Source organism: Colobus angolensis, unplaced genomic scaffold, assembly GCF_000951035.1.
Source record: "Colobus angolensis palliatus isolate OR3802 unplaced genomic scaffold, Cang.pa_1.0 Scaffold106, whole genome shotgun sequence".
In the NCBI taxonomy this organism is placed as follows: domain Eukaryota; kingdom Metazoa; phylum Chordata; class Mammalia; order Primates; family Cercopithecidae; genus Colobus; species Colobus angolensis.
The window spans coordinates 5179224-5205214 of record NW_012111586.1 but is presented as its reverse complement, the minus strand read 5'-3'; the positions used below and the strand labels follow the sequence as shown (position 1 = coordinate 5205214).

General features: G+C 43.8%; 1 protein-coding gene across 2 annotated transcripts; it reads left to right on the top strand.

The window, feature by feature from the left end:
• Nucleotides 1-13123: 13123 nt before the first annotated feature.
• On the top strand, nt 13124-25018 carry LOC105515267 (cytochrome P450 4A11). Of its 2 annotated transcripts, none has more exons than XM_011947051.1 (12): nt 13124-13362; nt 16462-16603; nt 17253-17297; nt 17755-17882; nt 18887-19011; nt 19476-19534; nt 19974-20080; nt 20194-20384; nt 20484-20617; nt 21516-21580; nt 21727-21803; nt 24266-25018. In XM_011947051.1, exons 1-12 carry the CDS (start codon nt 13168-13170, stop codon nt 24459-24461), a joined length of 1464 nt encoding a protein of 487 aa, XP_011802441.1. In that variant the 5' UTR covers nt 13124-13167; the 3' UTR covers nt 24462-25018. The 2 variants fall into 2 exon arrangements, with proteins under 2 accessions (XP_011802441.1, XP_011802435.1); XM_011947045.1 differs by having other exon boundaries at nt 13131-13362; nt 19380-19534.
• Nucleotides 25019-25991: the final 973 nt, after the last annotated feature.

Sequence of the window (25991 nt, the reverse complement as noted above, 5' to 3'; positions counted from 1 at the left end):
ACCGCCATGTTGGGTCTAGGTCCCTGCCTAACAGAATGCATTTTGGCATCCGCAGGTTCCTGGGTTAAAGATTTTTTATAGGAAGGCTACGACTCATCAGTGGCTTCAGTGTTTTGAGCTATGCTATTGTTTACACTGACAACGAAGTGGTATTGGAGTGTTATAGGGTAATGAAGAAAACCTTCAATTATCAATTATAGGTTTTATATTTACCCTGGCTTTTAAAGAAGTAAGGTACACTGTTTTTTCTTTACTGCTTCTAGCTTTCTCTTTCTCTCTTTCCTTCTCCTTTCTGTCATTGTAGATGGAGTTTGGAAACACAGGGGAAGGATGTTCGCTCATTGCCCCCATTTGCCACTATAGGAATATGCGCCTCCCTTTTATTTACTCAATTTGCTTTCATCCTGATCTATTATGTTGTTGTAGACCCAGTTCCAGTTGTTAAAGTACTGGGTTATCAGTTCTAAGACCCTGGCAAGGGTAGTGGGGAATGGGTCCCACATAATTGCCCATGTGGAAAGCCGTATGCCTAAATTGGGAGGGATGCCAGGGACAAGACTCCCTGGGTTCATAGCCTAGGAGCCTAAGGATGCAACGTAGAGCTTCCTTAGATCCCTTTGGAGATACAACCTGCTCTAATACTTGGGAGATGAAGTGAAAGTCTGAAGCATTAGTACCTAGGAGGCAGGGATCAGAGGAAGTAGATTCAGAAGCAAGGAGAATTTTGGGGTACACTTTCAAGAAAGTTGTTGTCAGGACCCAGGAGGTATGGGTCAGAAGCAAAGGTAGGGGCGCATGCATGAGCAACTGTTGAGTAGAGACTTCTGGCTGTGCCATGATCTCAACTGGCTAATGCTGGAAGTTTGGGATGACAGCTTTCTGCCTCTAGTTGGCCCTCAGCCTCACCAGGAAAATTAAAAGTGGAAGGTGGTTCCAGGCAGACCAATGCTCCCATCCCAGAAAAGGTTGGGGGTTGTTAGAAAGCCCTTGCCCAGACAGCCTTACACCTGAGTCTTAAATCTGGCAGCCACCTAATTGTTTTTAGCTGGTTGGCAGGTGCCTGGTATTTTCCTCCAATTCTAAAGAAGGATAGGGCAGAATAGCAAGAGAAAGGGGTCCAATATTACTCACCGCTTTGGATGTCCCTTCGTGGTCGTCAAAATGTTACTGGGGGTTCCTTGTTCTTAGAGCTCCCAAGATGGTGGCAGGCCACTTCCAAGATGGCGGCAAGCTTCTTGTTCTTTGACCTGGAGTTCTTCACCTCACAGATTCCAAGGAATGGACTCCTGGGTCATGCAGTGTGTGTTATAGCTATATTAGAAGCCATGGGTCACAGAAGAGAACCATGGAACCCAGCGACTAGTGTTCAGCTCGAGTAGGATGAACCCCGGCATTTAGCCATGCAGGAACAATAGCAAGCCTGTAGCCTGATCAGGAGTGGCAACGGGCACCTCGCTGGATCAGGAGTGCCACGGACACCCTGCTGGATCCAGAGGGGTAGAATTCAGTGGCAGGCGACAGTGGCAAACAACAGTGGAGGATGGCGAGCGAAAGTTCAGCTCAAGCCATAACAAACAGAGACCAGAAGAGTGTGCAGTTGCAAGATTTAATAGGGTGAAACCAGAGCTCCCATAAAATGGGAGGGGACCCAGAGGCGGTTGCCAGGATTTTTCAATATATAATATTATGTCATCTGCAAGCAAGGACAATTTAACATCTCCCTTTCTAATTTAGATGTCCTTCATTTCTACTTTTGCCTAATTGGTCTAGCTAGTGCTTCCAATATTGTGTTGCATACAAATGGTGAGATAGAACATCCTTGTCTTGTTGTGGTTCTTAAAAGAAAAACTTTCAGCTTTTCCCCCAATCAGTTTGTTAGCCATAGGTTTTTCTTAAATGGCCTTTATTGTATTTAAAACATTTTCATTGAGGACCTACATGTTCAGGGCTCTGTTCCAGACATCTCAGAGGATGGAGACCAAAATCATTCTGTCCTTTCATTCTGTGGGAAATACAGGTAATAGACAGACAATTCAGTAAAATAATCACAGACAGCAATGAGTGCTGAGAATAAAGACAGTGCTATGAGAGATACTAAAGGGAAGGACCTGCTTAAATAGGTGACCTGGGAAGGCCTCTTGTCATAGATAAGACTTAAGGTGAAACTGGAAGGATGGTGAGAATCTGGTTGTGTGAAGCACAAGGGAGGAACATTCAGTGTGGGAGGAACAGTAAGCAAAAAGGCTCTTGGGTGGAAAAGATCATGGTGTATTTTAGGAGCTGCCCCATGGTGAGACAGTCACCTCAGAAGAGGTTGAAGAGATCACATGGATGGTGACATGTGCTCTATATCAGGGTATGATCAAAATGCAGAAGGATAATAGCTAAAAACACTTTGCTCCATGCCCAGCACCTAGCAAGTATTATCCTAAGGAAATGATACTCAGATATTAGCAAAACTGAAGTTAGAAATTTGAAATGATGATCCTGACACTCACACTTACATGCTTTGTAATCTGAAAGTCACTTAACATCTCTGGGCCTTGGTTCACCTGTCTGTAAAATAAGGTGACTATTAATGACACCTAGTAAATTAAGGAGTAGCTGTGACTGTGCTTAGCAAAGGTTAAGCACTCAGCAAATACAGAAGAGACATTTTGAGACTTAATGGCATGCTGGCACTGTGCAAGGTACTGAGGTAAGAAAACCTTCCTTTGTCAGAATCGCATCTGCCTCTCATTTCAGGTAGGAAGTGATGATACAGAAGGTCCTCAGCTAAAACTAAACATATTTCTGTGCCTTCCATCAGACTAGAAAAGCAAGCAAATATTTTAGTTTTAAAGGTTTGTGCCTGGAAGATACAGTTTTTGTAGAGGAGTAAAAGTAAACAAGAAATGCAAAGTTACATCAGCATCAAACTCACCTTTATCAAAAACCCAGAAATCAAGTCCCTGGGCTCATCTACCCATGGGAGTAACTGCTTCAAGATGCCACCAAGGGGCACCTCGGTGATCCCTCCTCTGCTTTGGCTTGCCTAAACACTGAATCAGGAAATATGCAGCAACACAAATATCAGTTTCATTTTTACAACATAGCATTCAAAACTGAACTGAGTCTCTTCAGGACTGTGATATAACCAGTTCAAAGTTTTGCCTTTTCTAGCTGTCACTCATTGATACAGTCAGTAGGTATTTCTTGGGCATCCTCAACAGACACAGTCATCTGCTTCATGCGATGGGAAGCAAAGGACATAGCAGCTGCATTACCACCTTTCAGGAGCTTTTGTGGAGATACCTGAGTAGTAAAGAAATGGGATAGGCCAGGCTCAGTATCTCACACCTCTAATCCCAGCACTTTGGGAGGCCAAGGTGGGTGGGTCATCTGAGGTCAGGAGTTTGAGACTAGCCAGGCTAACATGGTGAAAACCTGTCACTACTAAAAATGCAAAAATTAGCCAGGCATGGTGGTGGGTGCCTATAATCCTGGCTACTCAGGAGGCTGAGGCATGAGATTCACTCTAACCTAGGAGGTGAGGTTTCAGTGAGCTGAGATCGTGCCACTGCACTCCAGCCAGGGCAACAGAGCAAGGTTGTGTCTCAATAAATAAATAAATAAATATAATAAATAAATAAATAAACAAGTGGGATAGATATATACTTGTTAACAAGTCTTGCCAATCACAAACACAGTTTTCTAAGAGTTACGTTCATACTCTACTTATGGCTCTATATTCTGCTTTTATCACTTCCCATTATGCTTTACTCATATCATAAAACATTGTCCATTAACATTGCTTTCAATGACTGTGCTACACCTAGCCGCATGGTTACCATTCACTTTCTCACAGGAGCTGCCCTGGATAGTGAGATTTGCATTTATGCCAATATGTGGAGTTCATATTCTGACACATCTTCCTGCTATTTGGAAACACTGAATAAAACACAGCAAACATGAAATGTGCCCTGGAAAGTTTAGGGGCTGCCATCTGGACTGGAGGCTCAACTTAATCATGACCTCGTTTAAATGAAAGATTAACAATAGTCTCTGGAGCCCAACTGCTTGGGTTACAATCCTGGCTGTACCTCTTACCAACTAGGGGATTCTGGACAGGAAGCTACCCTGATTGCACCTTAGCTTTTCCACCTGTAATATGAAGATTTTTTTAAAAATATGTTTTGTAGAGTTTTTGTGAAGAAAGCTTGTAAAGTTTTGGCTTCATGGCCAGAATATAAGAAGTCCTCACTAAACGTTGGCCATTACCACATTATGAGCCCAACTCTAAAGAAATTGAGAATCCAGGGAGGGAAAAAAATAAAAAAGCACAATGAGAATTCAAAGCTGAAATCTGTGACTTCAGAGCTACTGCTGCTCATGCTATGGGAGAAAAACAGGTGCTGAGCCAAGTAGGGAAAGAGTCAGGGTCCAAGGGTCCCCAGTGGGGGTTAGGGAGGCAGTGATGGGTGGTGGAAAGCAGCCACAGAACTAGGGGAGGTTGGGTGGAATGAACTGTAAATGGCTACATGTCCCTAATCTTTGGTTTGGATAGGAGTCCAGGATTTGAGGTAGAAAGAAAAGAACTCCGACTCTCTAGGTTCCGTAATGAATCACCTGCCATGGGTGGGGCAAAGGAGGAAGGTGTTGGGCATAAGAGTTTACATGGATTAGGGAGCAGGAGCAAATGGGGCCCCTGGGAGAGCTGACTTCCAAGGAATTCTTTCTGAAATCTACTTTGATTTATGTTCTGAATTGATGTCCTTTGGTATGACCTTGTGAAGATAATTACGAAAAAAGTGAGAGGAGTGGTAACTTGAAGATGAGCTTGTCCCATTTCTGCTCTTTCATGTATGATCTCCATGAATCTGTCAGTGCTTTTTCCTTGTTCTAGTATTTACCCACTGGTAACTCCTATTCATCCTTAAAGACCTCTTTACGTATTTATTTTCTCTTTCTCTGAATGGCCCAAGCCCACAATTTATTCCTTCAGTACACCCTCTATAATATTTTAACACAATAATTTATTTTTCTTCCTTTAGCTACTAAATGGTGAGGTTAAAAAAAACCTTTGTTTTTGAATAAATAAATGAGTGAATAAGTGAATAATTCTATGAGATATTCAGAGAAGTGCCTGTAATCCCAGCACTTTGGGAGACCGAGGTAGGTGGATCATGAGGTCAGGAGATGGAGATATTCAAAGAAGTGATTGTTATCCCACCCATTTTAGTTTTCTAGGGCTATTGTGAAGAAAAAAAAAAAAAGAAAAGAAAATTGGTGGATTAAAACAATGGAAATTTATTCTCTTATAGGTCTAGAGGCCAGAGTCTAAAATCAGATTTACAGGTCCAAAATCACAGTAGTAGAAGAGCCCCGCTCTTTCTGGAATCTCTGGGAGCAATTTCATTCCCTTCCACTTCTAGGGGCAAATTCATTCCCTTCCACTTCTGGCTCCTGGTGGCTGTTGGCATTCCTTGCTTTGTGGCCACATCACTCTATTCTTCAAAGTCAACATCTTCAAATATCTTTCTCCTCTGTCTCCCCATGGCCTTCACCCACGTGGGTCAAATATTCCTTTGTTCCCTCTTATGAAGGGAAATAAATGATTTCATTAAGGGCTCACCTTGATAATCCAGGTTAATCTCCCAATTTCTCAATCTTCAATATAATCACATCCTGAAAGACCACTTGTCTAACAAGATAACATAGACAAGTTTCAGGAAGTAGCACCTGATACCTTTGGGAATCACTGCTCAGCTTTGCACAGTCTGCCTTCTATTTCCCAAAGACTCACATCCAACCACATGCAAAATACATTCATCTCTTCCCAACAATGCAAAAGCCTCACTTCTTTATAGCATCAACTCCAAAATGTCATCTAAATATCCAAGCTCAAAAGTATTATTTTATCTCCTAAGTCATCTAACTTACGTGCCTGAGAGGCGCTGGGTATAAACCATCCTTGAACAAAATTCCTCTAAAATTCTGGAGCTGTGAAAGTACAATCCAACATAGGTAAAAGGGTTGCCTTCTTCCAGTTTCAAATAACATGTTCCTCATTTCCTTGTGAGTTCTCATCAGAAGTAGCTTTAATGCTACTTTTCCTACTAACATTCTGGTATGACAATGTAAGTATTCTCCAAACCATTAGAAGCTTTTTCATCCATGCTTCTCAGTTCCTTCGAAGCCCTCATAAGAAACATTTTAATGTCCATGTATCTGCCAATAGTGAGTTTAAGGCAGTCTGTGCTTTTCTTATCAATGCACTTCAAAAATCTTCCAATATCTACCTATTCTTCAATTCCAAACCCAATTGTACATTTTGAGTACTTATTACAGCACACCTCACCTCTACTACCATAATTATTGGTCTCCTGTAACAAATGACCACAAACATGGTGATTTAAAATGACAGAACCAGGCACAGTAGTGCGAGTGTGTAGTCCCAGCTACTCTGATAGCTGAAGCAGGGGGACTGTTTGAGCCCAGGAGTTTGAGACCAGCCTCAGCAACTTAAAGAAGACCCTGTCTATAAAACAGAGAGAAAGAAAAAAATAAAATAAAAATAGAAATTCATTATCTCGCTGTTCTGGAGGCCTGGAGTCCAAAATCAATATCCTGGCTGAAACCAAAGTGTCAGCAGGGCTGTGCTCCCTCCAGAGTTCTAGGGGAAAATCCATTCCCTGCCTCCCCTAGCTGCTGCTGGCTGCCAGCGTTTCGAGGTTTATGGCTGCATCCCTCCCATCTTCAAGGCCAGCATCTTCAAATCTTTTTCTGTCTTATCTTTGCATGGCCTTCCCTGGTTGTGTCGTATCTCCTTTTACATTTAGAGCTCACCTTGATAACCCAGGATAATCCCCCCATCTTAGTCCTTAATTTTATCACATCACTTCCCAAATAAGATATCCTTTACAGGTTCTAGATACTCAAACTTGATATCATTGGAGGTCATCACCCAGCATACAATAATCTTCCTACTGACCCTGAAAGACTGCCATCCCCCATCAAAATGTATTTACCTCATCCCAGCATTCCAAAAGCCTCAACCCATTACAGCATCAGCTCAAGTGCAAAATCTCATCTATGTATCATCAGCTTAAAACTCTCTTTCATGTTCAAGTGGAATAGCTGATGATACAATGGAGATTGACACATCAAATGTCACATATATAAGGGTAAAGTTAGTGGTAATAATTTTATTCATGAGAAATTTATGAGTTGACCATAATGAAATGGTGGGTATTATGGCCACACTCATAGAAATAAAACTTTTAGCAGTAAAGCCTTAATAATAAAAATAAATGGTGTGATTTCTGGAATATGAAGATTACAAAATAATGACCCTGAAAATAAAGCTATTGTAAGAGTATTCTTCTTATTCAGATAAGAATAGGCAAACAGTACTGCTGCATATTTAACATTAAACCCTGACACAGCTATGCTTCCCCCTCAGTTAATCCAACTGGAGGAGCACTCAAGTAGTTTCTTCTGAAGTTGAAATAAATCCCCTTATGGTAAGTGACAATGATATAAAAATTAATCACAAATATTATTGGGTAATTGTAAGGGTAGAAAGTGTAAAGGACACACTTATTAATATAATTGATAGTAAAATGATTGCTAATTGTGCATACGATTTATACGAAATTGTGCTGTTGCTCCTCATGCCCTAATTGAAGAAAATATATTTTGAATTTGAAGCTCCTTTACATCTTAGCATGGAATATACAGCTAGGCTTGATACTGATAAAATAAATAATGTCCCCAAGTTTATATTAATTAACGGATGTGGCATAGGGAATAGAATTATATTATTAATGTTAAGGTAAAAGATTGAATTGATAAGTAATAATATAGAGGAAGCTGATGGTTATAATGAGTATTGTATAAACAATTGAAAGCATTGGCAATTGGTTATAGTAGTTTATAGGAAGCAATAACCCTAGATTCTTTTCAAAATTGTGTATGTCTTAAAACTTTTTGGGCAATTCATGTTAAGAATGCTATCGCCAATTAATCAGGAATAACTAATAATAGTTGATTAATAATGAATATATTGGTAAAAAGAGGATTTGCACCTCTAATTACAAATGTCTAAGTTTGACACAAATCCAGACTGTCACCTTAACAAGTCCTGTTGGCATTAACTTAATGTTTATTATTTACTTTAAGATTGTGTCATCTATTTAATATATGGTGACACTGGAAAGCTTGGCCCTGTTTCTGTTGTCCTTTCTTTGGAATAGAGGCCAGTCAGGAATGGTATCCCTGTTACTGCAAGGCTTCCAGTATTTAGTGAGAATATGATACAAGACAGAGCTTTAAATTGTTCTATTTTCAAAGATGTTGCTCATCTAAAGTGTGAATAATGAATCCAGTGGACAACAATAATAAAACTTTAAAGAATGCTCATATAGCCCAAATAGCCAAAGCCACACTAGAAAAAAAAAAAATGGAGGTATCGCATTGCCCAACTTCAAACTATACTAAGCAGTTACCAAAACAGCATGGTTCTGGTACAAAAGCAGATGCATAGACCAAGGGAACAGTTCAGAGAACTCAGAAATAAAGCTATGCACCTACAGCCATCTGATCCTCAACAAAGTTGACAAAAATAAGCAATGGAAAAAGGACTCCCTATACAATAAATGGTACTGGGAGAACTGGGTGGCCATATGCAAAAGAATGAAACTGGCCCTGACTTTTCACCACATAAAAATTAACTTAAGGCGGATTAAAGGGGCTGGGCACAGTGGCTCACTCCTGTAATCCCAGCACTTTGGGAGGCCAAGGCAGGCAGATCACGAGGTCAGGAGATCGAGACCATCCTGGCTAATACGGTGAAACCCCATCTCTACTAAAAATAAAAAAAATTAGCCAGGCATGGTGGTGGGTGCCTGTAGTCCCAGGTACTCAGGATGCTGAGGCAGGAGAATGGCATGAACCCGGGAGGCAGAGCTTGCAGTGAGCCAAGATTAAAAAAAAAAAAAAGATGGATTAGAGGTTTAAATGTAAAACCTCAAACTATAAGAATCCTAGATGAAAACCTAGGAAACATGATGATGTACATCAGCCTTGAGAAAGAATTTATAACTAAGTCCTCAAAAGCAATTGCAAAAAAGTAAAAATTGACAAGTTGGACTTAATTAAAGTGCTTCTGCACAGCAAAAGAAACTATAAACAGAGTAAACAGACAACCTACAGAATGGGAGAAAATATTCATAAACTATGCGTCTGACAAAGGTCTAATATCCAGAATCCCTAAAGAAATTAAATAAATTATTTTTTATTATACTTTAAGTTCTGAGATACATGTGCAGAACATGCAGGTTTGTTACATAGGTATACACATGCCATGGTGGTTTGCTGCACCCATTAACCCATCATCTACATTAGGCATTTCTCCTAATACTATCCCTCCCCTAACCCCCGACCCCTGAAAGGCCCCGGTGTGTGATGTCCCCCTCCCTGTGTCCATGTGTTCTCATTGTTCCACTCCCACTTATGAGTGAAAATATGTGGTGTTTGGTTTTCTGTTCTTGTGTTAGTTTGCTGAGAATGATGGTTTCCAGCTTCATCCACGTCCCTGCAAAGGACATGAACTCATCCTTTCTATGGCTGTATAGTGTTCCATGGTGTATATGTACCACATTTTCTTTATCCAGTCTATCATTGATGGGCATTTGGGTTGGTTCCAAGTCTTTGCTATTGTGAACAGTGTCACAATGAACATACATGTGCAGGTGTCTTTATAGTAGAATGATTTATAATCCTTTGGGTATACACCCAGTAATGGAATTGCTGGGTCAAATGGTATTTCTGGTTCCAGATCCTTGAGGAATCGCCACACTGCCTTCCACAATGGTTGAATTAATTTGCACTCCCACCAACAGTGTAAAAGCGTTCCTACTTCTCCACATCCTCTCCAGCATCTGTGGTTTCCTGATGTTTTAATGATTGCCATTCTAACGGGCATGAGATGGTATCTCACTGTGGTTTTGATTTGCATTTCTATAATGACCAGTAATGATGAGATCTTTTTGCTATGTTTGTCGGTCACATAAACGTCTTCTTTTGAGAATTGTCTGTTCATATCCTTTGCCCACATTTTGGCGGAGTTTTTTTTTCCTTGTGGATTTGTTTAGGTTCTTCGTAGATTCTCAACATAAGCCCTTTGTCAAACGGATAGATCACAAACATTTTCTCCCATTCTGTAGGTTGCCTGTTCACTCTGATGATAGTTTCTTTTGCTGTGCAGAAACTCTTTAGTTTAATTAGATTCCATTTGTCAATTTTGGCTTTTGTTGCCAATGCTTTTGATGTTTTGGACACGAAGTCCTTGCTCATGCCTATGTCCTGAATGGTATTACCTAGGTTTTCTTATAGGGTTTTTATGGTTTTATACCTTAAGTTTAAGTTTTTAATCCATCTTGAGTTAATTTTTATATAAGGTGTAAGGAAGGGACTCAGTTTCAGTTTTCTGCATATGGCTAGCCAGTTTTCCCAACACCATTTATTAAATAGGGAAACCTTTCCCCATTGCTTGTTTTTGTCAGGTTTGTCAAAGATCAGATAATTGTAGACATGTGGTGTTATTTCTGTTCTGTTCCATTGGTCTATATATCTGTTTTAGTACCAGTATCATGCTGTTTTGGTTAGCATGTAGTATAGTTTGAAGTCAGGTAGCATGATGCCTCCAGCTTTGTTCTTTTTGCTTAGGATTATCTTGGAAATGTGAGCTCTTTTTTTGTTCCGTATGAAATTTAAAGTAGTTTTTTCTAATTCTGTGAAGAAAGTCAATGGTAGCTTGATGGGAATAGCATTGAATCTATAAACTGCTTTGGGTAGTTTGGCCATTTTTACTATATTGATTCTTCCTACCCATGAGCAGGGAATTTTTTCCATTTGTTTGTGTCCTCTTTTATTTTGTTGAGCAGTGGTTTGTAGTTCTCCTTGTAGAGGTCCTTCACATCCCTTGTAAGTGGTATTCGTAGGTATTTTATTTTCTTTGTAGCAATTGTGAATGGGAGTTCACTCATGATTTGGCTTTCTGTTTGTCTATTACTGGTGTGTAGGAAAGCTTGTGATTTTTGCACATTGATTTTGTATCCTGAGACTTTGCTGAAGTTTCTTATCAGCTTAAGGAAATTTGGAACTGAGACAATGGGGTTTTCTAAATATACAATCATGTCATCTGCAAACAGAGACAATTTGACTTCCTCTCTTCCTATTTGAATATCCTTTATTTCTTTCTCTTACCTGGCCAGAATTTCCAATACAAGCAAAAAACAAATAACCCTATTAAAGACACAGACACTTCTCTAAAGAAGACATATGAACAGCCAACAAATACTTTAAAAAATTGCTTAACATCACTGATCAACAGAAATGTGAATCAAAACCACATCTCACACAAGTCAGAATGGCTATTATTAAAAAGTTTCAAATCAACATATGCTGTCTAGGCTGCAGAAAAAAAAAAACATAATGTGTATACATTATTTCTGGTAAGGTAAACTAGCTCCGCCACCATGGAAAGCAGTTTGGAGATTTCTTAAGGAACTTAAAATAAAACTACTATTTGACCCAGCAATCTCAATGTTAGCTATATATCCAAAAGAAAATAGTTGTTCTACCAAAAGACACCTCCCCTCGTACATTCATCACAGCACTATTCACAATAGCAAAGACATGGAATCAAGCTTGGTGCCCATCAATGATGAACTGGATAAAGAAAATGTGATACATATACACAGTGGAATACTCGGCAGTAAGAAAAAAAATGCGATCATGTTCTTTGAGCAACATGAATGAATCGGGAGGCAATAATCCTAAGTGAATTAACACAGCAACAGAAAACCAAATACCACATGTTCTCACTGATAAGTGGGAATTACATGTTGGGTACTTATGGACATAGATATGGAAACAATAGACACTGGAGACTACTAGAGGGGTAGGTACAGATATGAGTAAGCATTGAAAGAATGACTAATATATGCCATACTCACTACCTGAGTGACAGAATCATCTGTATCCAAACCCTTGGCATCACACAATATAACAGTGTAAAAAATCTGCATACGTACCTGAATCTAAAATAAAAGTTGAAATTATAAAACAAGGAAAAAAAAGAATGCTCATGCACAGATATGCATGTAAAAATGCCAGGGAGGGTTAATTCATAGCAATAATTACTATTTAACCTACTTTACTTGAGGTTAGCAAAGCAATCATTTTTTAAATACTAATTTATGTTCAGTACAGATTGTCCTCAACAAGGTAGTCAGGGCTCCTAAACTGAGTGCAAAGTTCTGATTGTGTAATTATGTACAAGTGTAGGATGAAAGAGAATTGGCAAACATGCTCCTGCTGTGGCTATAGTACTAGACTGAAGTAGGAGTAAAATTGCCCTAGGACTTTCTCTGGTAAAGAAGGTAGACCTATCAATGGGGAAAAAAAATCATAACTAACATTATGTAGAATTTTTTTTAATTGTCATGTATATGAATTGAGGGAGAAAAATCATGCTATGGATATTATGAGACCAATCTCCCCAATGAAATAAAATAAAGTACTTGAACAGCTGCCATATTAGCATCTGTTTGTCCGTATCATCATCCAGTTAATAGAAAGACATATTTCCCACTCCTCACTCAATATATAGATGGAAGTGGTTTTTACAGTAAATACAATTAGATTTGCAATAAGACAAAAGTAATGATTCAGCACTTGGTTAATGTTAAGTTTAAATGTACATATCATGTTGAGAATTTTCTTTGAACGTGTAACAAAAAAAAGTGCTACTGAGCGAACATTATTGCAATGTAGTAAAGCAGAATGTAAATTCCTTGAGGTCAGCATTCAAGTCTGTTTTCCTCGCAGCGGTGCCCACACACCAAGCATACTGCCTGGCACACAGTAAATGCTCATTAAATATTTATGAGGTACATGGGCAAGGAAATGTGGTAGACAGCTGATGAAGCTTTTCTCCCACTGTTCCCCTAGGTGGATCATCCATAGTCAACTGATTATGAACCCTGAGGTCCAAGTTCTGCCCTCCCCCTTCACTCTTCCCACAAGTGGGCGGGACAGTCCTCTCAGGACTTCAGCACAGACAGACAGGGGTGGACAGGGAGAGGTAGGGGCACTCAGAGATCCAGCAGGTGCTGCATCATGAGTGTCTCTGTGCTGAGCCCCAGCAGACTCCTGGGTGGTGTCTCCGGGATCCTCCAAGTGGCCTCCCTGCTCATTCTGCTTCTGCTGCTGATCAAAGCAGCTCAGCTCTACCTGCACAGGCAGTGGCTGCTCAAAGCTCTCCAGCAGTTCCCGTGCCCTCCCTCCCACTGGCTCTTTGGGCACAAACAGGAGGTAAGGAGGAACTCAATGGGGGAGTGGGAGGGCAAAGAGGGATGGGACTCTGAGACCCTGGTCACAAAATCCATAGAACAAAGCCTTGTTTTGTAACAAACATGAGGCCTCAAAGGAACACCCAGCCTACCTCTCTGGTGTCAGCTTGTCCCAGTCATGAGGAGCTCACTCCCATGAAGCCCATCCTGCTGGTCCTCAGCTCTATCACCCATGCCCTCCTTCTGCAGACATCAAGTGTGTCTTGGCAGTCCTGCATGTGGAGGGCAATGCCTGATTGTCTCCAGGCTGATTACCCCATGAGCCTTGGCTTTTCTCAAAGAACAAGGCTTCTAGATGCTCCCTGCCCAGTCACTTAATGCCATCCTCTCTGCCTGGCCCTGTGTTTGCCTGGGAGCACAGACACCCATCTGAGGAATCCATGGCGTGAGGAGTTCATGGTCTGTGAAGAATACAGGCAGGAATTTGAGAAGGTGCCAGACTGCAGGAAAAGAGCTCACTCTGCTGGGGTAGATATCCGAGGCAGAGATCTGCTGGTGTAGGGAACCAACTGGCTAAGTAAGTTTCCCCAAGACTCACAGAATTTCCACAACAGGTGATTTAGGACCTGAAAACCTGACAATTGTGGGTACACATGGTGGGGGCAGCCTGCACAATGTCCTCCAGGTGAGGAGACTGGTGTCTGAGTTGCACGTTGAACAGTGTGTGTTGACCTCCTGGCTCTCCTCCCACACACCCGGACTGTGAGCTCCCTGGATGTGAGCATGTCATCCCCTCCCTGTGCCCCAGCAATCAGCAAAATCTTGGCACACCTTGATGGTCAGCTCAGGTGTGTAGAGCAAGCTTGTCCAACCCATGCCCCATGGGGCTGCATGTAGCTCAGGATGGCTTTGAAGGTGGCCCAACACAAATTCATAAACTTTCTTAAAACATTATGAGGTTATTTTGCAATTTTTTTGAGTTCATCAGCTATCATTAGTGTTAATGTATTTTATGCATGGCCCAAGACAATTCTTTTTCTTCCAATGTGGCCTAGGAGAAGCCAAAAGATTGGACATGCTAGGTATAGAGGAACAGAGGAAAAAGAGAAAGGAGCAGCAAGAGGGCTGAGGAGGGACACAGCCCATCCCCTGTGCACTACTATCCCTGCATGCGGAGGGGGCAGGTAGGAACTGAGCAAGGTAAGGGGCTGCATGGAGAGGGACTCACCAAGGTGCTATGAATTGAACACACTTAAGTGGAGACAGGGGTTGCAGGGAACTGAGGCCTGTTGTTTCTCAGCAAAGGAGGCAACGTAGTTCTCAGCAGAGCAGAACCAATGTGGGGGCCTGACAGTGTTCAAGCCCTATATGGACTGGTCCCAATACCCCTCTGCCTTCTTCCCCATTCTCCTCCTTTACCATATGTTACTCATTACCTCACTACCTGCCTATGCATTTCAACCTCTAGGCCTCTGATCACACTGTGCTTGCTACCTGGAATTATCTTCTCACTCATATCTATCTGTTAAGGCCCAGCATCAAGCTACCTCCTTCAAGAAGGCCTCCTGGGCCTCCCAGTAGTGAAGGCCCAACTCTTTTTTTCTATGGGCTATCCTTCTCAAGAGGCCAGAGCATGTTAACTTGACTCAGTTATTCTTCTACAGTGTCATTACTGTGGGCTTCTTCTGGGAGAGACCATCTCAGATTTATCTTTGTAACCCAATAGTCCCTCAGTAGATGATGACTCAATGAGTGAGGAAGAGCTTTCTAATGTTCAGTTCTGAGTTAGGTCCCTCTTCAAAGCTTCCCCAGATGCTTGTCCTTCCTTCCATCTCATATCCATTATCCCCTACTGCACAGCCTCTAATCTTCCTTACCCCCCAACTAGACTGAAAATTCCACACAGATAAGGATCACAGCTGTGTCCTAACGCAGTGCCTGAACCACACTGGACACGTAGTGTGTGCGCAGTAAGCATGTGCTGAATGAAGGAGCCTATCCCACAGTAGGGCAAGCTGCCTCAGAGCTGGAGAGTATGATTGTCAGAAGGAGGTGGGTAGACATTAGACACTTATGTGGTAGACAGTTGCTTTAAGTTACTAGAAGCAGTTGAAATAAATAAGAATTGGCTACATGGAACATCACTAGGACCCAATGTCTATGAGGGTTTCAGATGAGATTAAAGCAAAGCTGAGTCTTGAAAGCTGAAGAGAGGTGGCTGCTCTGTGGCAGAGGGGAAGGACATTCAAGGTAGAGAAAAGAACAAGTGCCAGGGCCCAGAAGAGTGAGCAGGTGTAGCTAGTGTGCGAATCAGCAGCAGTCGTGACATCGGCATTGGAGCTGAAACAAATGGCTGATGGTGGAAATGCCAGCAGGGCTGAAGGCAAGAAAAGAGAAGTTGAAGCCAGAAAGCCAAGGGCTTTGGGATCCACATCGAAGAGTTTAGAAAGATGACTGCAGGCAACAGGGAGTTCATAATTCATTGATAAGTGAAAATGAGAATAAGAAACCCAAATCTCAAAAGTATACACTAATACAGCACCATAGGCATATACCCAGACTCCATTCCATAAATCTGTACATATCCAACATATAGAATACTATTATGCACACAATTTTATAGTTGATCTCTTTTTGCTTAGCCATACACATCCCAAATGCTATCTTATCTTCACAAATATTTACCATATATGCTGGGATAATATTGAAAATATAACAAGTATGATTATATAAAATTATTGTGTAATTTAAAATGTTTACATTAATTCATTTTATTTTCTAAATATACTAAATGATTTTACAAATCTACTTATCAAGTGATACAAGTTATGCACATTGCCCATGGAAAATGTTGTATTTATGACTTCCAGAGATTGTACACAACATGAAGACAAAGGCTAACTTAAATTTCTGCTGGCAGTATTGAGTGAGGGCTCATAGCACTTGGCCTAATGTCAAGTCCTGGGGAAAGAGCAAGAATCTGGATCACAGCTGAGGTCATCAGAAACAGATCTAAATCCCTAACCTCTGCTTCATGGCTCCTGTGGTTGTCCTGCCCTTCACTTCTGCTGCAAAGACTAGAAGTAAATGAAAGTGTTCATCTGTCTACCCTCGTTGACAGTTCCAACAGGACCAGGAGCTACAACGGATTCGGAAATGGGTGGAGACATTCCCAAGTGCCTGTCCTCTTTGGCTATGGGGAGGCAAAGTTCGTGTCCTGCTCCATGACCCTGACTATATGAAGGTGATTCTGGGGAGATCAGGTGAGATAGACCTCCTATCCCAACTGCAATGTCTCTTCGCTCTTGACACATGCCCCTGGGTCTGTAAAATTCCAGAAGAGAGTGGCTGTTCAAACATCAATATTTGAAACCTCTCCCATGCATCCACCAAGCCCACCATGCCCAGGCTGTAGTCAAGAATATTTACTGAATACTGAATGTTTAAAACAATATGTGGGGCTGAATTTTCTATTCTTTTTTCTATTTCTCTATTAAGAAAATTGAGGTTCTCTGAAATGTAAATTGCCCCAGATCTGTAAAACAAATTTCATACCCACATTGACTTGGGTTTTGAAGCTCTAATTGTTGCCTGTCCTGGTCGGAAGTGACTAGGAAAACATCAATGTAGAAAAACCCACGGCTCTGTATTATTCATTGTCATAGAAGACCTAGCCTATGTGTCTCACCAGTTCACCTTCCTAGCCCTCTGCATGTTTTCCTGAGGGAACACTGAGTCTGTCTTCCTGAGCTCACACTGACCTTCAGGACAGAAATAAAGTGGATAGGAGTCAAATAGGAGGTGACATGGGTCAAACTGCCAACTGACAAACACCAAGAACTGATGGCTGCCTCTGAGACTGCCTTGCTTAGTAGCTCCTAGTTTCCTATAAAGCTCTTTCTTACCTTTCAGACCCGAAATCCCAAGATCCCTACAGATTCCTGGCTCCATGGATTGGTATGTGTGCAGACTAGGACTGCAGCCCACTCCCTAGTTAGGTTTGAGTTATTTCTTTGGCTCACAGAAAACAACAGATTAGGGGCCATCCCCAAATCAAGCCTCATTTTCTTCTTCCTTCCTAATGCTGGTGCAAACCTTCCTGAGGCTCAGCTTCTTCCATTTCATGTCTCAGCTCTCTCCAGACATCCTTGGCCTCACGTTTATTTTACATCTGCCCACAACCCTTTTCAACCTTTATCTCACAGCTGCCATAATCACATGGATGTAGCAGCTCAACAGAAAATTCACATGCCTGAAACATACCTCCTTTTCCTGCATTTGCCCATGATGTGGCTTCTTCTGGATAGTTCTCTCCCCAAGAAGCCACCTTTCTCCCTCCCAAATTGTCACCAGTCATCCCTAGGTCCGTGCAGCCCCCGAAACACACACATACACACATTCATGTCTACCTTAGGGTATGGCTTGCTCCTGTTGAATGGGCAGACATGGTTCCAGCATCGACGGATGCTGACCCCAGCCTTCCACTATGACATCCTGAAGGCCTACGTGGGGCTCATGGCAGACTCTGTACGAGTGATGCTGGTGAGTCCATGTCTCTGTCCTCTCCTCACACCCACTCACAGCACACACTCTCATGAACTCCACTCTCAACCCTGTGTCCCACAGGCGGCTATAGACATAGACACATGGAACAACACTCTCATGTCATTGCTGTGAGAGTAGAGGGTTCCCCGGAGTTGTATAAAGTAGGAGAACACCCAGGCATCAGGTCAGATCCACACTTTGTTCCCCACCATAGGAATAGAGATTCATGGTGAACACAAGGCCCTTCTCCTCCCACTTTGAAACCTTCAGCACAAGGGACTGGAGGAGTATGCAATCTTGTTGGACAGCAGGACTTCCTATGCTGGCTGGCCTGGGCAATGGCAGCCTCAGTGGCAGCATGGACAGGCCAAGCTGTCACCCACCCAGGCTCTGGCCTGGGGCCGCAGGTTTCTGCATGGATTTAAGCCACCCTTGGAAGGAAATGAACTCCAGGTCTGTGTTCTCAGAGCAATATCTGCCATAGCATCATCTCCGATCAGGACTCTGATTTCTCACCCAACTGGGCCCAGCAAATTTTGATGAATGGAAAAGAATTGAAGTCCCTGTTTTCTCTACAACAGAGTGCCCATACTAGCCCCTTAAGCTATCTTTGGCACTGAAACTTTACTACTAGTCCCTCAGAACTAGCTCAGCTCTCAGAACACTGAAGAGTCCCCCATTATTTATCCCAGAACAACAATAACAACAAAATTTTCACAACCATATGTCCTAACTGAATCTCATAATTTAATACTTAATCCATGCTATTGCGAGAGGATCTGTTTAATATTATATTAAAAGAATTAGGGGTCAGTTTACCAACACTGGCTTCACAGTCCCAGTTTCTACAATGCATCTGCTCTGTAAAGGGAGGAATCCCAACCAAGATATCTGCAAGCTACAGGAAAAAACAAGATATCTGCAGGTACAGGAAAAAGCCAGGCCTTATTAGCAAAGCACTTCTTGGAGATTAACAAGGTTCATGCCCCCTCCCACTACAGGACAAATGGGAAAAGCTCCTTGGCCAGGATTCCCCTCTGGAGGTCTTTCAGCACGTCTCGTTGATGACCCTGGACACCATCATGAAGTGTGCCTTCAGCCACCAGGGCAGCATCCAGGTGGACAGGTCAGTGACAACCCTCCAGTTGCAGGGCCCTTGTTCTTACCAAGTGGAGTGCACATACCCGAGGGGCAGGTGGGGGAGCGTGAAGGCTCACCTCCACACAAAGGAAGAGTCAGTCTCTGACCAAACTCTAATTCCGGTCCAGACCAAACAAAGTCTCAGGAACCGATGCCTAATTCCTAGCACAGGTGGACCCTCGTTGTTCATACCATCTGATAAAGGTCAAAGGATAATAGGGCTGTAAGATAGAAGAAACATTGCCTCAAGGCTGCTTGTCCCCATTATCTGAGGCTGCCTCCTCTCAGACCCCATTCTACTTCCGGGTAATGGGCCCACCCCTACTACGGTCTCTTCTTCATACTCTCCCTCAGGAATTCTCAGTCCTACATCCAGGCCATTAATGACCTGAACAACCTGACTTTTTCCCGTGCGAGGAATGCCTTTCACCAGAATGACACCATCTACAGCCTGATCTCTCCTGGCCGCTGGACACACCGCGCCTGCCAGCTCGCCCATCAGCACACAGGTTCTATCTCTTCCTCCTGTCTCCCAGCCTTTCCCAGGCATGTGAAAGAACCTGCCCTGACTCCTCAGGCAGAGAAGGCCCCTAGGAACCCTGCAGAAGCCAGATCACACTCAGCCTGGGGAATTCCCTTGCTCAGGGGCTGGGAGCTGATATGTGAGGGGCCAGATTCTGTGCCTTAGTTTATCCATGTCCTCACATGGAGATAACTGAATGAAACCCTGTCCAAACAGCATTGAAACAGAGCCTCCATGAACTGTGCCACTGCGGGGAGGGTTGCCCTGCCTCACACAGTACTAGAACTTCCACCCCTGACCCTGCACCCACACTCACATTCATGCTGAGATCTACCAGACACCCACATGGGGGCATTTGGGCAGCTAGGCCTTCTGGGGGCTGCTGATGGTCTCAGCTCTGCCTGGTAACCATTGTTCTGGTACAGACCAAGTGATCCAACTGAGGAAGGCTCAACTACAGAAGGAAGGGGAGCTGGAGAAGGTCAAGAGGAAGAAGCACTTGGATTTCCTGGACATCCTCCTCTTGGCCAAAGTGAGTATGTGTAGGAGAGGCCTGAGTCTTTGCCCAGAAGTACAGAGCATGAGTCTTTGCCCAGAAGTACAGAGCAAGAGACCAGCCCTGCATTTTCACCATGGTCTTCCTAGATGGAGAATGGGAGCATTTTGTCAGACAAGGACCTCCGTGCTGAGGTGGACACATTCATGTTCGAGGGCCATGACACCACAGCTAGTGGGATCTCCTGGATCCTGTATGCTCTGGCCACACACCCCAAGCATCAGGAGAGGTGCCGGGAAGAGATCCGTGGCCTCCTGGGTGATGGAGCCTCCATCACCTGGTGAGTGAGGGCTGAAAAGATGGGGTTCCCTGCCTTCTCTACAGGGGAAGCCCCTGGTCTCCCCAGGCCTTGCTGATGTTCAGGATGTGCTTGTTTCAGGAACCACCTGGACCAGATGCCCTACACAACTATGTGCATTAAGGAGGCACTGAGACTCTACCCACCGGTGCCAGGCATTGGCAGAGAGCTCAGCACTCCTGTCACCTTCCCTGATGGGCGCTCCTTGCCCAAAGGTATGAACTTCCCCCACCCTCTCACCTAAACTCTCCACAGGGATATGTGGAGGGTCAGAAATCCAAGTGTGCTTCAGAGTTCTGCACATCTCTGGGTCTCCCTTTTGTTTTAAAAAAATCAAAAACATATTTTGTATTTAAGATTAAGAATTTAAAATGTCTGGCCGACAGCTTGAACCCACCAAAAGTTCAAGAAATAAGTGTTAATCTCTGAATGTGGCCTTGGGTCAGTAACTCTAAAATTCTACTCCTTGAGATGTGCAGGGCTGGAAAGAGAATCAGACAAGGGCAGAGAGGGATGTGTTTCTCTCCTCATGGGGTCAGTGCAAAAGAGGCTGATCAGGAATCTCATTTCCCGGGTCAGCTGTTGTCCAGTCTCTGAGGAACCCTCAGGTTGATGGCAGAGAGCAGCTGATGACCAGATCTGGGGCCACCAAGGCGCAACCACCCCGGTTCTGGTCCCAGTCCTGCCATAACCTAGTCATGTGAACATAGACAAGACAAGAAGTCTCTCTGAGACTCAGGTATCTCCCCTGAAAACTGAGAGCAAAAGAATGTCTTCCTTGGAACGTTGTTGTATTGAATGAGTTCATGTATATTCTCCAATGGACCTTGGAGGATATTTGATGAATGTGAAATGTCACTGGACTTACTCTAAAGAGTAATGCTCTGATTCTTTCTTGCTTCTTGTTCCTGCATAAATGGTTGTCTATTCATCATCTGAACTCACATGCTTTGTCAAGCCTAACCCACCTGCATAATGGCAGAATCATCCCAGTCAAAGTGACAATTTGTGGAAAGTAGGCCTTTTGGGCCTTGTTTTGTCCCTGCTGGCTGAAGTACCAGGACACCCCGGGCAAATGATCGGTCTTCTCTCTGTTTCCAACCTGCACCACAGGTATCATGGTCATGCTCTCCATTTATGGCCTTCACCACAACCCAAAAGTGTGGCCCAACCCAGAGGTATGTGGTCCTTGAGAGGAGGAAGTGGGGTGATCTCTCAAGACCAATACATTTTCCTGCTTCCACCTCTGGGAGTCCTGTCCCCTCGTGGGTGGCAAGTAGGGGCTGGATCCTTACCTATCCTGGCTCTGGTGCTTGCTCTGCAGGTGTTTGACCCTTCCCGTTTTGCCCCGGGTTCTGCTCGACACAGCCACGCTTTCCTGCCCTTCTCAGGAGGATCAAGGTGAGACGTCCTGTGTGGTTATTGGAAGAGAGAAATAAGGGAAGTCTCTGGTCAACCCTCTGATCTTTGTGAGCCAGATGTTCATATGTGGCATCTTCAGATGTGCCCTTAAATGTTGGTACTTGTGGGAAGGTCAGGCACCTGGTGTGGGTGTCTCTGTGTACTCTGTGTACAAAAGGAAGGTGGCGTTTCAGAGCACCCCATGGAGACTTTGTTCCCTCTGCTTCTTCAAATGGGCGGCCTGAATTCACTGTCAGTGCATGTTCCAAACTTCAGTATATTCACGTATTTTCCTACTTTAGGGATATGAATTATCAGAATTATATATTCTCCAGTAAATTCAAATTCAGCTGTTTGCTTTTCTCAGTTATCATGAATAGTAAACAGTAGATTTCTCTCTCCTCACACATCCTCAATGCTGCACACAACCTTCCCGATTTAATTCACCAGTCTGCCATAGAGATGAATCACTGAAATCTTTGCATCTGTTTATAATACAGATGACCTGCAAGTCCTACCTTTCAAGCCATATAAGGGAGAGGTTAAGGTAGCCCTTTGAAGAAAGTTTTGCAACAGTGTGTGTCATATCATACATTTTTCTGTCTTGCCCGATGAAATTTTTACTGCATTATATAGTGTTCACATATTTATGTCTATTTCCCCATTTGGCAAATCTGTACATACCTTGGGATCTTTTTATGCCATAGTCCTGTAATCCACTTAGCACAATATTGGCCAAAAACATAAAAAATGGAGAGTACACTGTCTTGGAGAGAAAAGCCCAATAATTATTATATAACGCACAACATTTCAAGGCTCCTGGTATGTGAAATATAAAACACACTTGAAATAGCTGTTGAGCTGGAGAGGAAAACTCCAGAATGGCTGTGATGGAAATCATCGTGGCATCAGAAATTGTCCTGTGACATACAAACAGGCAACAACAATACAAATTCTTAGTAGAAACAAAGTTTGTTCAAAGAAATAATTATGTGACTTCTTCAAATGGTGAGTCCACTTACACACAACAGGCTTTAAGAAAAAGCTTCCTCCTGAAACTCCTTCTCCAGCACTGGTCTGTGTATCCCAGGATGAGAAAGTCTTCCTAAACATTGCCAGCAAATCATGTCGCTGCCACTAGAAAACCGGAGAGCATTCCTAAGCTCCATTTCTAGCTCAGAACTAATATTTACTCTCAGTGTATTTCCTTCTATTTTATTCATTTTAAAACTTAAATACCATCATTCAAATATAAAAGTATTTCTTAAGCCTACCTCTGTGGGTCAAGTCCTGTGCAGCGTGATAAGAAAACAGAGATAAAAGGTACAAAAATGTGTTGTACAGAAATATATCCTGTGCTCCAGACACACATCATTCCGTCATCCATCCTTTCACTCACTCACTCACTGAGTGGCTTGTCGAGTGTCGCTGTCCCTGGTGCTGTCTGAGGCACTGGACTGTGAGCATTCATGGATAAATCATGAATGCTACCTGGGGGGCTGGGAGGGAGAGACACAGCTGGCAGGGAGTGAGAGGCAGCTGGGCTCTGACTTTAGCCTTGAGGATGTGGCAGGCAGAGGTGGAGGGAGGACATTCTCAGCCACCTCCGCATGAACAGGGCTAGGACGTGGGCTGGACAGGTAAAATGTGGGTGAGGCAACAGCCCACAGAGGGCTTGTCTGCCAACTGAGGCATTAGGATGCTGTCCCCACTGTGACGCAGAGCACGGGGGGGTCTGAGCTGGGCTGTGACTTCAGTGTGAGAGAGGGGAAGCAGAAATCCAGAAAGTCCAGGTGAGAAGACTGAGAAAGGGCAAGAAAGGACGTTTCTAGGGTAGAATTAGAAGGCTACAGGGGCTGATGTATGGAGGAGTAAGGTTAGACAGAAACCTGGACCCTGGAGTGGGAGGCAGGTGGGGCAACAGCTGAGGGTCACCCACCCAGTTCCCCTCCAGGAAGCCTCCCATTGCCCTTCTGACTCCCTTAATCTACCAATCGGGGGTCCCCTATGAGGATTCAGGTCCCTGTGCGTCCCACTACATGGGAAGCACCTGAGAGTGTGGCCCACCCTCACCCTACAGGATCTGAACTGACCTCCACACTGAACAAGAAATGTTTGTGGAGGAGTGAACAAACCATTGATTAACTCTTTATCTATTCATGTGATTAGACTCTGCCTTAGAGCCCTGGCCCTGTCTTGATAGAGGGTTTCAGGCCTGCTGAGAGCAGAGGTAGAAGGTGGGCGTTACGAGCTAGCCCAGGAAGACGGCTCTGTCCAAGGTTTGGGATAGTGTGAAGCCAGGATGGGGTGGAAGTATCCATGGGCTGTAAGTGTGCAGGGGCTGGACACATGAGGTTGGGCACTGAATGCCCAGCTCAGGGCTGGGGTCAGGGGCCAAAACCTGCTCAGATCAGAATGGAGCCTGAGGCCACTTCTCAATTCATTGTCTCTGCCTGGCCCAGGAACTGCATCAGGAAACAATTTGCCATGAACGAGCTGAAGGTGGCCACGGCCCTGACCCTGCTCCGCTTTGAGCTGCTGCCTGACCCCACCAGGACCCCCATCCCCTTGGCACGACTTGTGTTGAAGTCCAAAAATGGAATCCACCTGCGTCTCAGGAGGCTCCCTAACCCTTGCGAGGACAAGGATCAGCTTTGAGGGCCTCCACCTGCCATCCTGTCTTCCTGACCCCCGCTCCTGTCTCCTGTCTGTCTGCCCATATCCTGCTTTCTATCTGCCCACCTTCCCCTCTTCCCACCTGCCTGCTGTCCTGCCTCCTGTCCCTCAGTCTGCCTGTCCTTCTCTCTTTCACCTTTCTTCAGGCTCCCTACCTGCTTGTCTACCTGTCTCCTACCCACCTGTATCTCTTGTTGGGAGAAAAGCTGAGTGTTGGGAGAAACTGAGGCAGAGCTTGCATGTCTGACATAATGCAAGACAGTCTTGGAACATGTCCAGGGTCCAGTGTCTAAAACACCTTGTGGCCTTTGGAACACCACATTGTGTGCTAAAGGGTGGAAGGCTACCCTGACGCATCATAATCTAAGCCCAGGGCATAAAACCCCTCATGACTTGGATAGAATCCAGGGCTCGTGGCTCTGGAATGTGTCTGGACCTGCTGGCTCCTTGCTGCTTCTTCTCCCAGGATCGATTGTATCTTGAGTTGAAAGAACCTGCTCTCCATTATCTCAAGTAACAGAGCATATACTAAACCGTCACAGTTGTAAATCATTGACCCCCACATTCTCACCACCTGTTTCTTTGTTTGATCACCAATAAATAGTCTGGGCTTCCAGAGCTCTGGGCCTTCCCAGCCTCCATACTTAGCGTTGGCATCCTGGACCCACTTTATCTCTCAAACTGTCTTTTCTCATTCCTTTGACTCTACCGGACTTTGTCACCCCCACGACCTGGTATTGGGTCCAATCACCCCAACATCTCTGAATCTCCACTCACCTCCCAAACTCCTGCCTGCCCTCCAGACTGTCTGCCCATACACCTCTCTCCTTCTTCCTGCCTGCTTGTCTGTTTCTGTGTTAGTTTCCTATTGCTGCTGTAATAAACTATCACAATCTCAGTGATTTTAAATAATGGCTTTTTATTCTCCTACAGTTCTGGAAGTCAAAGTCAGATATGGGTTTCACTGGATGAAAACAAGTTCTGGAAAGGGCCAAACCCCCACCCCCAGAAGCCTTCAGGCAGAGCCCTGCCCCTTGGCTTTTCAGCTCCAGAGCTGCCTTTTTTGCATTCCTTGGTACTATCCCCTCCTTCTTCTTTAAAGCCAATGGCATCTTCAAATCTCTCTCTCTCCCTGACTGTCTTCACATCTCTTTCCCTCTTATAAGGACCCTGGTGGTTAGTTACATTAAGCTTATTAAGATAATCAAAGATAATGTCACCACCTCAAGATCCATTACTTACTCAAAAGTTCATTGTGACATATGCAGTCCCACAATCACAGGTTTCATGAATTAGGATGTGGACAACATGGAGACCCATTGTTCATCCTAGCACAGCCCCTACTTGATTGTCATCTGATGTGTGCATCTAAACCTGTCCTGTATGCTACCCACCTACGTACACGATTGTCAGCCAGACAATCCCTCTATCTTCCCTCCTCTCTAGAATAAGGTTCGCAAGCTTGCATGCTTTGTCCAATTTCACATGGAAGGCGATAGGGTTAGAAGAGGA